General features: G+C 50.4%; 1 protein-coding gene across 2 annotated transcripts in view; it reads right to left on the reverse strand.

Moving 5' to 3' along the window:
* Positions 1 to 500: 500 nt before the first annotated feature.
* The window catches only part of RAD54L2 (RAD54 like 2), an 86651-nt gene continuing 74590 nt past the window's right edge, over positions 501 to 12561 (reverse strand). For both annotated transcript variants that reach the window (XM_039480802.1, XM_039480803.1), the window contains exons 13-22: positions 10780 to 10898; positions 10341 to 10459; positions 9065 to 9164; positions 8646 to 8851; positions 7754 to 7929; positions 5658 to 5854; positions 4575 to 4771; positions 3424 to 3513; positions 1944 to 2036; positions 501 to 1631 (exon numbers count right to left, since the gene is read on the reverse strand). In XM_039480802.1, coding sequence (XP_039336736.1) covers positions 640 to 1631; positions 1944 to 2036; positions 3424 to 3513; positions 4575 to 4771; positions 5658 to 5854; positions 7754 to 7929; positions 8646 to 8851; positions 9065 to 9164; positions 10341 to 10459; positions 10780 to 10898 — 2289 coding nt within the window. In that variant the 3' untranslated portion in view covers positions 501 to 639. The remainder of the gene's footprint in view (positions 1632 to 1943; positions 2037 to 3423; positions 3514 to 4574; positions 4772 to 5657; positions 5855 to 7753; positions 7930 to 8645; positions 8852 to 9064; positions 9165 to 10340; positions 10460 to 10779; positions 10899 to 12561) is intronic.

The following is a 12561-nucleotide window of genomic DNA, read 5'->3' on the forward strand; positions in this document are numbered from 1 at the left end:
TCACAGCTCAGCATTCCCTGCACTCCCCATCTCATCCTCCAGCAAGGGCCTGGCACAAGCTGTCAGATTATTGTGTTTTGAATTTTTAAGAGGATGAAAGACAAATCAGTTTTCACATTGACCCCCCACCCCACCCCTTGCCCTTCCCTCCTACACACACGACATATAGCCTGCTCCTCCCCAATCCCAATTAAAAATGCTCTTCATCGAGACCCTCTCCTGGGGCACACCCCCAGCCCGTGCCTCCTTGAGCGAGAAAAGTTCACAGATAAGGCAGTTCGCGCGAGAGGGAGCTCCTCCACACACAGAGATCAACCCAGTGTCTCCAGGCCTGAGAAGGGGCACTGAATCGCAACATCAAGGCTCCCTTTCGGACAACACAGACAGACACACGGACAATGCAGGAGAGGAAGCAAGGGAGGCACTCCTATGGTTTGCATTGCTGCCCCCACTCTTGCAAGTCCGTTCAGGTTTTGTTCTCCCCACCCTCCCTCCCCGATACAATGCAGATCCTTGACATCTAAAAACGTCTCCTCCTCCAGCCCTGCTGCCATAGCCCAGAGGGGAAATCCTGACTCCAGAAAGGTCCTGAAACTTTTGCCTCCTGGCTAAGCTGAGATCTAACAGGAACTGGGCCCATTATTTCCCTGTGATCTCTATTACATCGTCGTCTTTGTCCTCGTCATCATTGGAGCTGCATCCCACCTCTGAGGCCTCCTGGGATTCAAACTGAGGCACCTGGGACCGCAGGAGGCCCCCAGCTGGGTAGCCCGAATGAGGGGACATGTAGCCAGGGTAGGCAGACGCCATGCTCCTGGGAAGGCTGCTAGGCAAAACTGGGGCTGGGAAAGGAGCAAACATCCTGGGCTCAGGCAGGAGTGACTGCGTGAAGGGAAGTGAGTAGCTGGGCAGCATCCCCGTCATAGAGGGGTTTAGCATGAACGAGGGGACGCTGGCGGTGGCTGAGGTAGCAGCAGAGGAGCTGGCGGTGCCGGCTGTCAGCAGAGGGTCAGTAGTCACAGGGAACACCAGCTGAGGGTCTGGTAGTAAATTGGGCAGCTGGTAGTAGGATGAGCCAGTGCCCATGTACAAGGAGTTTCCTGCTTGGGGGGCAAATGGATGGGTTAGGTTGTGGTTTAAAGAAACAGGGGGCATGGTGAACCCACCAGAGACTGGGTACCCGTGTTCGTACGACTGAACAGACGTTGGCAGGTGGCGCTTTTTCTGCTGCCGACGGGCTGGTTCCTCCGGGACAGAGGGCGAGGTCGACTTGCGCTTGTTGCCCCGTAAGTCCAGCACTGAGTGACCATCGGCATGTTGGCTGGTGGCTGGCAGGGCTGAAGAACCTGACGGAGCTAAGCAATGGAGGCCCAATCGCTGCTCAGCTCCCCGGGCTGCTAAGGTGGCCGCGTTGTCTGTCCGGGCAGGACGTCCGTGCACAGTGTTAGTGCTGGGGGAGTTGTGGCGAGACTCCCGGGCAGCGGCTGCCTCGGCATACTGCTGCAGCTCGCTGATGATCTCCGGGCTGTCGGGGGAAATGGGCCGAGTGAGCTCCTCTGTGTTAGGGAGCTTAGGCGATGAGGCACTGTGTCTGCCATTGCTTGTGGATTCCAGAGACAGACCCTGAGAGCCTGGAGGCGACAAGGAGATGGAGTGGGTGAAACAGAGAAACATCCGGGCGCTGGGGAAAGGGAGGACGGGGGGACTGAATAGACTCGGCGTGGGATGCGGGGGGCGGGGAGGGGGCTGCCATGGAATCAGCCAGGGAGGAGACAAAATGTGGAATTTAAAGAAGTGAAAAGAGAGGAAGCTCTTGGGCAGGGATGTAAAGCAAGACCCCTAAATACAGCCCTGGGGAAAACAGTGTGGTGAAACACCCCCCACAGAAACCCAGAGGAGAGCACTCAGGGCGTGATTCCCGTGTAAGGATCTTCAGCCCCTACCTGAGGCAGCTGTTCGACGGTCTTCACTGCCCTTCGGCTTTCCAGTGGTCCGGATAGCAAAAATCCGCCCATCGCTGGTGCGGATGTACGTCCCTGAAACAGACAGGGAGGAAGCAACGGGTCAGACACAGGAACTGCTCCATGCCCAGCTGCTGGCTGCCTGCCTCAGGGAAAGGCTGCAGAACTGGCAGGCAGGCAGGGAGAGAAAAGGGCAGCAGAGAGGACACACCAGCCTCTAATCCCCAAACACTTGATCTCTCGCTCCACATCTGTGAGCACTGCCATGGGGCAATGCTGGTGTCACAGTGCTGTGCCAGTGTCAGAGGCCTACAGGTCCATTACAGACAGGCCAGACACACCCAAACTGTGGCCAGCTGAGGGCGGTGCTGGCAACATGCCAGGGGCCTGCAGACCACACGCCATTTACCTAAAACAGAGCAGATTGTAAAACCAGGATGCAGCAGCTCCTAGGCCTGCACCTTGTCTAGCGACAAGGGCAGCCACAGACTGTGTTCTTGAACACTCTCAGTGCTGGAGTGCCCCTGCACTCAGGTGCACACTGGTTCTCTCCTTTAGAGCCTGTCTCCAGTTTGTCCCTGAAAAATCCCTCCCTCTGCCCCAGGGTTACACACACACACACACACACACACACACACACGGCTCTCCGCTGAATCGTTGCAGGACCTGAATCCCTTCCCGTGCTCCCTTTTCTCTCCTAGGAGAGTCAAACACATTTTCAGGTCATCATCTCTGCCAGTGGCAATGACTCTGGTTCCACTTTCCCTTATGCAGTGATGTTGGTGTATTTCAATGGCACTCAACTAGGCTCTGTTCAAATAACTGAAACATACGGTCCCTGTCGCGAGGGCCCCAACTGATCAGCCCTCCAGTGTTACAGCACTGCGAACAGGCCAAGCCCTGCCCCATCTCTGAGAAACGATGGCTGGCCAGCTGCTCCACCGTTGTTGGGAGAAGGCTTGTGGAAAGAGCTAGAGCTTGCAATACTCTCGAAAGGTGACAAGACGGACTCCACTGGAAGGGAGAATGTGCCGCCACATCTCCTTACAGTCTGACCTGGGACTCTGTTAGTTGCAACTTCTCCACTGGTTGCAACGGTCTAGTAGGTCGAGAGCTATTCATCCCCAAAACATGATAGGAGATTGTGTGTCAACATAATGAGATGGGCAACCCTGGAGCTTGAAATTGCTTCCATCCTCTTCAGAAGGGAAGGATGGCAGACCATTCCCCCCTTGGGCACTGGCGGGAAATTCCAGCATCAGTGGTCTGGTCCCCTTCATCTCCCCATCATGGTTAAACCCACAACTAAGGCCTCTGTTTTTTCTGACTCTTCAAGCTTTGAAGAAGCCTGTTTAGTAAATGCATCTTGCCAGCAGAGCACTGGAAACAGGAATCTGGGGGGATTCTAGTGTATCAGGGCCAGGAGATTAGCAGTTACTTCTTCCCCAAAACAGGGATTTACCTTTAGTCCCCCGAATTATGTGGATGCTCTCACCAGCACTGATTCTCGCCTGCACATCGGTGGATGTGTTTGTGCCTGGAATCACAATATCTGGTGGAGAAAGTCAGCATTTGAGAAGTTACATTATGGGCTCAAGAAGTGTGGGAGAGATCCAGGGCTAAATTCCCTCACCACCCAGCTAGCTTCCTCAATAAATTCTGCTACAGATGAGATCAGGCTTTAATTATGAGTAACACAGAAGGCATAGGAGGCAGAAGTGGAATCCCTTGGGACTGAGAGCCCAAGAAGGAGTGGGGCTCAGGGGAAATGAAAGGCAAGTTGCGCCAGTACACAAGCCCCATCAATTAGAACATAAAAAGTAGGACTGGGCAGAGCACTGGAAGGGGTACCACAGTGCAGCACGTCTGGCTTTTGAAATATGTTTGGCCTGCAAACTGCAAAGGGATCAGGGGGGCCCAATCAGTATTTTGGGGCAGATTCACTGCCCTGTTTTACGTCCTTTGCACACCTGTGGTGCAAAACCTGCTGCTGGGGATTCTGCAGGTATGGGGGAATCCATAACAGGCAGAGCTGGCATAGCTGGCTCCTATGCCTCCCTCCCTGGTAGGCAAAAGTTAGAGAGGGGTAGGGAAAGGGATTGGCTGGAGCCCACTGCACTCTGGCTGTCCCCAGCTGGTGTATGGTCCCCTAGCCACTGTTGCCAGCTGGTGCAAGATAGCACTGCTCTAACCTATGCTGGGGCCAGGACAGAGAATCAGAGTCAGGCACTAGAACAGCCAGAGTTACTCTCTCCCCTCCGTTCCTTGCCATGAGGCAGGGGAGGTGTTGAGCAGCTGCAGTAGAGAAGGGACAGCAGCATTCCTCTTGCCTCCGGTCTGCACTAATGGATCTGAATCCAGCACTTCTGTTTAAAAACCACGGCACATGCTTCAAGGGACACATTTCAGTTCATAATCAGACACTTTTCTTCTTGACACAACCCCCTCAAGGGGCTTAGCCGGCTCCTTAGGCCACAGATGAGACACCATGGCTGTCTGGGACACTGTTCTATCCCCGAAGGATGGACTGCCTGTCTTCCATCTCTGGATCCCAGGACTCTGTCTCAACCAGCTGTGTTCCCAGGGGGTCTTGGTTCCAAAGAAACGACTGACCTGTTGTGGTGACAATCTTCTGAACAAGGACACCAGCTCGCTGCAGATAGTTGATGGGGAAGTTGACAGCAGGGTTGGAACCAGATGCCGAACCCACGCCACCCAACGGGACATGCCGAGGCATCATAGGAATGGGGGTGGACTGAACAGGGCGGACACTTGCCACTGGCTTGTCCTCACCCTTGAAGACTGGTCGCCTAATGGGAAGAGGGAAAAGGAAAGTATCAAACTGAGTTATGTTCTTTTGGAGGGAGAGTCCCAATTGTATTTGGTTCCACCATTCTCAGCCGTTCACATGGGCAATCGTGAGGCTCTGCACAGAGGAAATTGCTCCTGGAGGCAGAAACACCCAAAATGCAAAGCCCTGAAACTCTTTGGTTCTGCTCCCGGTTCTGGAGAGAGGCAGTAGGAATCTCACTGTTCCAGGATCGCTGAGAGAGAATGAAATCACTACATGGCAGGGAGTTTGATCTCTGAGTTAAAGCACAGGACTGGCAGTCAGGACTCCCAGCCTCTATTCCTGACTGTCACTGACCTTGGGCAAATCACTTCACCTCAGTGTCCCCATCTGTAAACTGGGGGGCTTTCTTACTGACGGCAGAGACATGCGGAGTGAAGGCAGATGATGGACACAGTGACTCTGGATATTAGCCAGAAAGGTTGGGGGGGGTGGGGGGAGAGGGCAGGTCTTGACACTCTCACTACCTGTCTGGGCATAGTATCATACTGAGAGATGCAGAATCCATTCTCTCAGCCACAGCCATTGCAATCAGTGACACTCCCCTCCCGCCCCACTGAGAAAGGCTGCAAGTGCCCCCAAGTCTGCAAAGGGAGCCTTCCTCCCTAGTCAGCTGTTTTCCCCACCTTCCTTGCTTCACTCCCCTTCTTCATGGATGCATATTTATAGCTGGCAGGGGAAGGAGAGGGGGCATCACCCACCCTCAGTATTCCCATTTCCAAGGAGCCAAGTGAGAATGCCCAGGGTAACAGGTTAGTCTTCATCTACCCCAGCTGGTTTTCCTGCCCCTGCCTTTCCTCTCGATTGAAGTCCTCAGCAGAACATGGAAAGAAATAAGCACCCACCAATTCCTTTGACTGAAGGCAGGGATGCTTGTTAGGCTCTGGTCACTGGCTGGATAATACTGTGCATAGGACGGACGGGTGTAGGGGATGGATGCTCGCTTCTCTTCCTCATAGCTCTTCTTTGCTGCCTTCTTCTCTGCCTTGGTCAGCTTGTGCTCCTTCCGGTCAATCAGCAGCGACTCATGCTGGAAAGGCTCCTATGGTCACAGCACAAACAAACATACCACAAGAGGGCAGTAGACGAACCCAAATGACAGCAATCCCTCCCTGTCTCCCAGGTAGGATAACATGGCAATTGGCAGGCTCTGGGCAGTATTCTGGGTGGGATCTTGAGGAAGGAGTTCGAAACTAGTGCAATAGGCACATATGGTTACTTCTTGTAAAGAACGTGTGCACGAACTCCACAATGATCTCACCACAGAACACTCCCAGGAACATGCTTATTCACAATACCCACAACACATGCAATATGACAGCATATAAATGGAGCAATTCTACTACTGCACTAAATGCCCCATAGCAGGCTTTCCTTTTAACCATGAATCTCTGTAGAGAGACAGACAGGCAGACACAGTCCTTCATTTCTCCTCTCTTCAAACAGCCCTAACCAAACTACCCCAAATTGTGTTCTTCCTAGATGCCCTACCTACTCCTGAGGGCATTCTGCGGCAAAAAATTAAAAATTCTGTGCACAATATTTTATAATTCTGCAAAATTCTGCAGATTTTATTTGTCAAAGAAATGTGGAAGCTCCAGCACCCACTGGCTGCACAGAAGTGGTAGATCACTCTGCAGCTCCACCCGGGGGACAGACTCAGTGGTGAGGCTGCACCCAACCCTGACAGAGCGCAAAGACTGGGCCTGTCCCAGAAACACCCCAGTGCCCTGCCCCTCTGTGCGAGGTGCACCTAGATGTGGGCAGGCAGGCTCAGCCTGGCAGAATCCAAGTGTGGAGGGGCTTAGTGTGGGAGGATCCAGGCGTGGATTGAGAGGGTTCTGTGTGGGGCCATCTGGGTGTGGAAGGTTCAGTGGGGGATCCAGATGCACAGGGGATCTGGATGTATAGAAGCTTGTTGGGGAGTTCTGGATGCAAAGGTAATGGAATGATGCAGTGGGGTCCAGGTGAAGGTGGTTGGGGCTCAGTGGGTGGGGCCTGGGAAGGTTTGGGTGTGGGAGAGATAGAGCTCGGCAGAGGGTGTGGGGGGGGGTCTCAATGGGGGAGGCAGATGCTGGTGGAGTGGGGCACAGTGGGCTGGCTATCCAGGTGTAGCTGGTTGGGGCACAGTGGGGTGGGGACCTGGGTGCGGGTGGCTCATTAGGGTGGCACCTCAGGGGGGTTCTGAGTGTGGGTGGTGAGGCTCAGCGGGAAGGTCTGGGTATGAGGGTGTCTGGATACATGGCAGTTGGGTGGATGGGGGAGCAGCTCCCTATACAGTGATCCCTCCACCTGCAGCTGAGGAGCGATGGGTGCAGGAAGCGGTGGGGGGAGGGAGGGGAGTTTGCAGAGATTCCTGCAGCTGGGGAGAAATCTGGGTGAGGGTCTGACCCAGCCCCGGATGCTATGCAGGGGAAGAGGAAGTCCTATGCGCTTCAGCTCAGCCGGGACTAGCAGCTGAGCCACCAGTCAGGTCTTCCCCAGTCCCGCCTCCTGCCCCACAGTGATTTACCTCTCTGTCAGCTGCCCTGGGCACCCAAAACATACTGCTGGGGAAGGTCACATGACTGCTCTTGTGGCTTCCCTTTACTTCCCCATCAGAAAGTCGTTTTTCTGCGGGGAAGCAAAGAAATCTGCGGGGGACATAAATTCGGCACATAGTTCCCCCAGGAGTATCTACCAAAGGCCTAAGGAAATCTGCACATGAACCTCAGGTCTTGGTTGGAACAACAGTTTTCCTGATACCTGACACTGATCATGGACTTGTCTCAGAGAAATGCACAGTTCCTTATAACTAATATTGTTTGGAATACTCTTATCTTAACCAAGGCATCACAACACAGGCAGCTCCATTTTCTCCTGGGGCAGACAGTTACTCATTGAGCTCAGTGTCAAACTGGCAATGATATCTGGAAGCAGCATTGTGTGTCTTTGTTCTTACCTTGGTGATAAGGTGAGGGTATTTGAGACAGGCTAGCTGTAAGACAGACTCCTTCATCTTGTTTGAGTCCAATGCCAGCTGGGCAGGATCTGACTCCTCTTCTACGAAGTGCAGCAGGTTCTCCACCTCCCTCCGGGTGAAGTTCAGCACTGGATTCAGATCATCCACAACACGATCTGGAGAAGGGATAGAATGCATCATTCAGAGAAAGGAGGGAACAGTTTACTGCTCTCTGCTGTACTCAATTTCCCAGCTCTTAATCTGTGCTTTCCACAGTACCCTGTTGTGAATATCTGCGGAGGGACAGGGATCATTCCACTGCATTTTGAGACATGGACCATGCAGGTGTTTGAATATTGACACAAATCACGCTAGGGAATGCTTTGCAAGGTGATGTGGGCCATTAACGTCATGGCATACACAAACCTGGAAGCTGAAGATACTGTACATACAATATGGTTGAAGAAGTTCCCCATCTCACACTTGCACATCAGAAGGCTGAAAATATTATGTGGACATTGTAATAAAAAGGCAGCTGCAAAGGTGACGATGAGTAACTGATGAGCCAGAACCACTGAGAAAGACTCAAAAGTTTATAGTGACTAACCAGGGACTCAGGTTTCCAGGGACTACAACCACTAGATTCTGTTAAATTATTTGAAAGTTCTGGATAACAGCTGAGATCCTCATTCTCACCTCCATTACTCAAAAGAGGCTGTACTATTTCCCTGGACTTGATTTTTGTGTATGTGTCAAGATGGGTGTGGGTGTGGGTGTGGGTATGTGTCAGACAAAAGGAAGCATCACCAAAATCATACAGACTCCGTCCATGGACTACAGAATATAAGGAAATTAAGCAAGATTACATATTGGGAAAAGTATTCAAGTCTACCTGACATCCCCTGCTTGGAGACCTGGCGGTCATAGATTTTCTTCTCCAGGGTGTAATCCGAAACCAGTCGGTAAATGTGGCATGGCTTCCTTTGTCCGTAGCGGTACACCCGGCACACTGCTTGTGCGTCATGGCATGGGTTCCAAGAAGCATCAAACACCACCACTCTGTTAGCGCCAATCAGGTTGACACCCAAACACCCAGCTCTTAAACAAAACAAAAATTAAGTTTCAAAATAATTTTTCTTCCCAATCTTCAAAACCTTTATACTTTAAGGAGTTACCATCCTGTGTGGTCTTAAGCCAAATCTTTCAAACAGAGCAAGTGCAAAAAATTCTCTGGTCTGAACAGCCTCCACCACATCAATGAAACCCACTCTTTCACCCCACTCCTCCGTTCCAGGCAGGTGGCCAACTCACCGTGTGGACAAAAGGAAGAGCCAAACAGAGCTGTTGCTCGGGTCATTGAACTGGTTAATCAATCGTTCCCTTTCTGAGGCAGAAGTGCTGCCATCCAGTCCTGGTAAGAAAATTAGAGGGGTATTTAAAAACCCTTTGTAGTGTGGGATCCATCAAAACAAAACAGTTCCCGTCCGGTTCTTAGAGTACCTGCACTGCGAAGAATGCCATTTCCCTGCAGACTCCGCAGAGATCCAGCTAGGGCAGAGCTTCCAGCCATCTCAGGCAATTGAACCAGCTTATCACAACAAGCCCTCAGCTGTCCCAGCCAATGCCCACATCCTCCCAGTCAAACATACACAGTGTAGTCAGCCAGGGAGCTTGGGCTATGGCTAGCTGCAATATTGCATGAGTGCAAAACAGGAGTCTGGCATAGCCCAAGTTCCACAGCGGGCTACAATGCATACAGCTGAACCAAAGACGAGCAGTTGTAGTGCACTAGGATCCTACACAGAGGCTCATCATTCAGGTAAGAAGTCTGCAGTACCAGTCAGAAAAGCCTGAAATACCTGTATTGGTAATAGGCAACAGTATATAATAGACCCATTGAGCTGGGATAGCACAAAAACAACCCAAGTTGCTGGCAAAACCCCACTGGACCAAATAGGAGCATATGCAGAGGAATCAGAGACGAAGAGTGCAGAAAGAGAGTGCATACTTGTGGTCATGGGCAGAACTCACTCATGATGAAGAGATGCTGCCACCCAGACCTTGAGTTAAAAGGAGTTAGAGCAGTTTATACACACCTAGCATGCTTGCCAGGAGCTCTCAGGGACACCATGTCCATCCAGCTACCCTAAACACTCCTGTTGCCCTGGCACAAAAGTCAGCTACTGAAGGGGACAAAGACTAGAACAGAAAACTCACAATCACCAAAACAAGCAGTAAAGATTCTAGAATTAGAAAGTGTCCAAGTGGTGCAAGGGAAGAATGAAGATTTTTTAAAAAGTTTTAAGAAGTGATAGTTAAGCTATTCAGAGAGCCATTAAAAAGAAAAAGGGGGAACTGTGAAATTATCAGTCAGTCTTCATCAAAACTAAAAACACGCACCCAAGATAACTCAGACAAATCAATCTGAAAACAGCTGAGAAAGAAAAACGGATCTGCACGCCCACGGAAAAGCACAGGTAAGTGTGGAGAGAAACTGGAGGAAATCGCTGCAACATCAAGAGGTTAGCCCAGCCGCAGAGGATCAAATAGGGTCCCAGGTGAAGGAAAGAGGACAGTCTGTACTCACTGTAATAGTTGAGATTTCGGACCCAGTTATGAACGCCTTGCACATCTGAGCCTGAAGGATTGGGCATTGGTCTCTTGGCCAAGAACTCCTCAATGACAGACAATGTGGACAGACTCTGGCTGCAAAAATCAAGGTCTCTGCTCAGGAAAGCCCCTAACAGTGTAACTAGAACAACAGAACTCCATCTTTCCCCTGCTAGCAGTCTGAGGGTGCCACGGGATACCCCCTTACCACTGACAGCTATACGGATGAAGAGACTACAAAATCAATGGACAACAAAAAAGATTAAACCAAACAACGGGAAAAGACCAAACAACATTGCATAGCAGTGGGCAGCTGTCATGGGGGAAACACCATCAGTCTCATTCTACCACTGTCTAATCTCCAAACATACCACTGCTCAGGGCTCAGAGGAGCCGCCATTCATACTTCCTCTTACCTGAAGACCAAGATCTTGTCTCCGTGCTTCACACTTTCCTCAATCAGGTGGAACAGTAACACCATCTTGGGCGAGTTCTCCAAAACTCCCATTTGGTAATCACACAAGATGTCCTTGGCCTACCCAAAAACAAGATACTCGGTTACATGGGGAGGTACTCAAGTCACTGGTTAGTTCTATAAAACATACTTTCCATAAGAGGCTCCAGGCTCATGTACCCTATACAAAGAGCCAGATCTCCACATAGCCCTCCCAAGTTCCAGACATATACATCCCCATATTGAGAATAACTGGCCATCGCCCCTGTCATTTAAGTCTGGGGACTGTTAGCTTGAGCATGAAAACTGCTGTTTCCTGTGAATTGTCACAGCAGTCTCTAAGTGCCCTTATAGGACTTCAGTCTACAAAGTCAATGCCCTGAATTGCATCTGGAAGTGAACAGGAAACCAGTGCAATTCTTGGAGAACTAGTATAAAAGGTGAAGATAGCCAGTGGAATCTAGCTGAGGCATTCTGCCAGCTGTAGCTTCCAAGTGATCTTCAAAGGTAGCCCCTTGTGGAGCATGTTACAACAACTCTGTCTCAAGGTGACAGCGGAATAAATTACGGTGGCACAGTCTGGATCCAAGAAGAGAGGCCAGAAGTATCCAGGTAGGTCCAGATGAAAGGGATGGTTTTGGCCACTGCTGACTCCCAAAGCCACAGAGGATCTAGGAGTTTCAAACTGCAAATTTCTTGGGCAATAGGTGGACAAAAACTGTTGAGTACAGGAACAGGAATCACTTCTGCCATAGCCTCAAGATGCCCACTAGCATCAGCACTGCCTTATTCTGCTTACGTTTCAGCCATCTCATTCTCATCCAAGTCCTGATCTCAGCTATGCTGGTGAGAAAACACAGACACTGCACCATCCAGGTCTGATGAAAACAAGGTGTAAAGCACAGTGCCAGCTGTACAGTGGTCACAATTCCCATTAGTAGCCTTTTATACACACTAATCAAGACAGAGAGCAAGACAGAGCTTCGTAGCAGAGATCATCTAGTCCAGTCCCCTGCACTCAAGGCAGGACTAAGTATTATCTAGACCATCCCTGACAGGTGTTTGTCTAACCTGCTCTTAAAAATCTCCAATGATGGAGATTCCACAGCCTCCCTGGGCAATTTATTCCAGTGCTTAACCACCCTGACAGTTAGGAAGTTTTTCCTGATGTCCAACCTAAATCTCTCTTGCTGCAATTTAAGCCCATTGCTTCTTGTCCTATCCTCAGAGGTTAAGAATAATGATTTTTCTCCCTCCTCCTTGTAACAACCTTTTATGTACTTGAAAACTTATGTCCCCTCTCAGTCTTCTCTTTTCAAACAAACCCAATTTTTTCAATCTTCCCTCATAGGTCATATTTTCTAGACTTTTAATCATTTTTGTTGCTCTTTTCTGGACCTTCTCCAATTTGTCCATATCTTTCCTGAAATGTGGTGCCCGGAACTGGACACAATACTCCAGTTGAGGCCTAATCAACGTGGAGTAAAGCCGAAGAATTACTTCTCGTGTCTTGCTTACAACACTCCTGCTAAATACATCCCAGAATGTTTGCTTTTTTTGCAACAGTGTTACACTGTTGACTCATATTTAGCTTGAGATCCACTATGACCCCCAGATCCCTTTCCACACTATTCCTTCCTCAGCAGTCATTTCTCATTTTGTATGTGTGCAACTGATTGTTCCTTCCTAAGTGGAGTACTTTGCATTTGGCCTTATTGAATTTAATCCTATTTACTTCAGACCA

Source organism: Mauremys reevesii, linkage group 7 (genome assembly GCF_016161935.1).
Source record: "Mauremys reevesii isolate NIE-2019 linkage group 7, ASM1616193v1, whole genome shotgun sequence".
NCBI classification, from domain to species: Eukaryota; Metazoa; Chordata; order Testudines; family Geoemydidae; genus Mauremys; species Mauremys reevesii.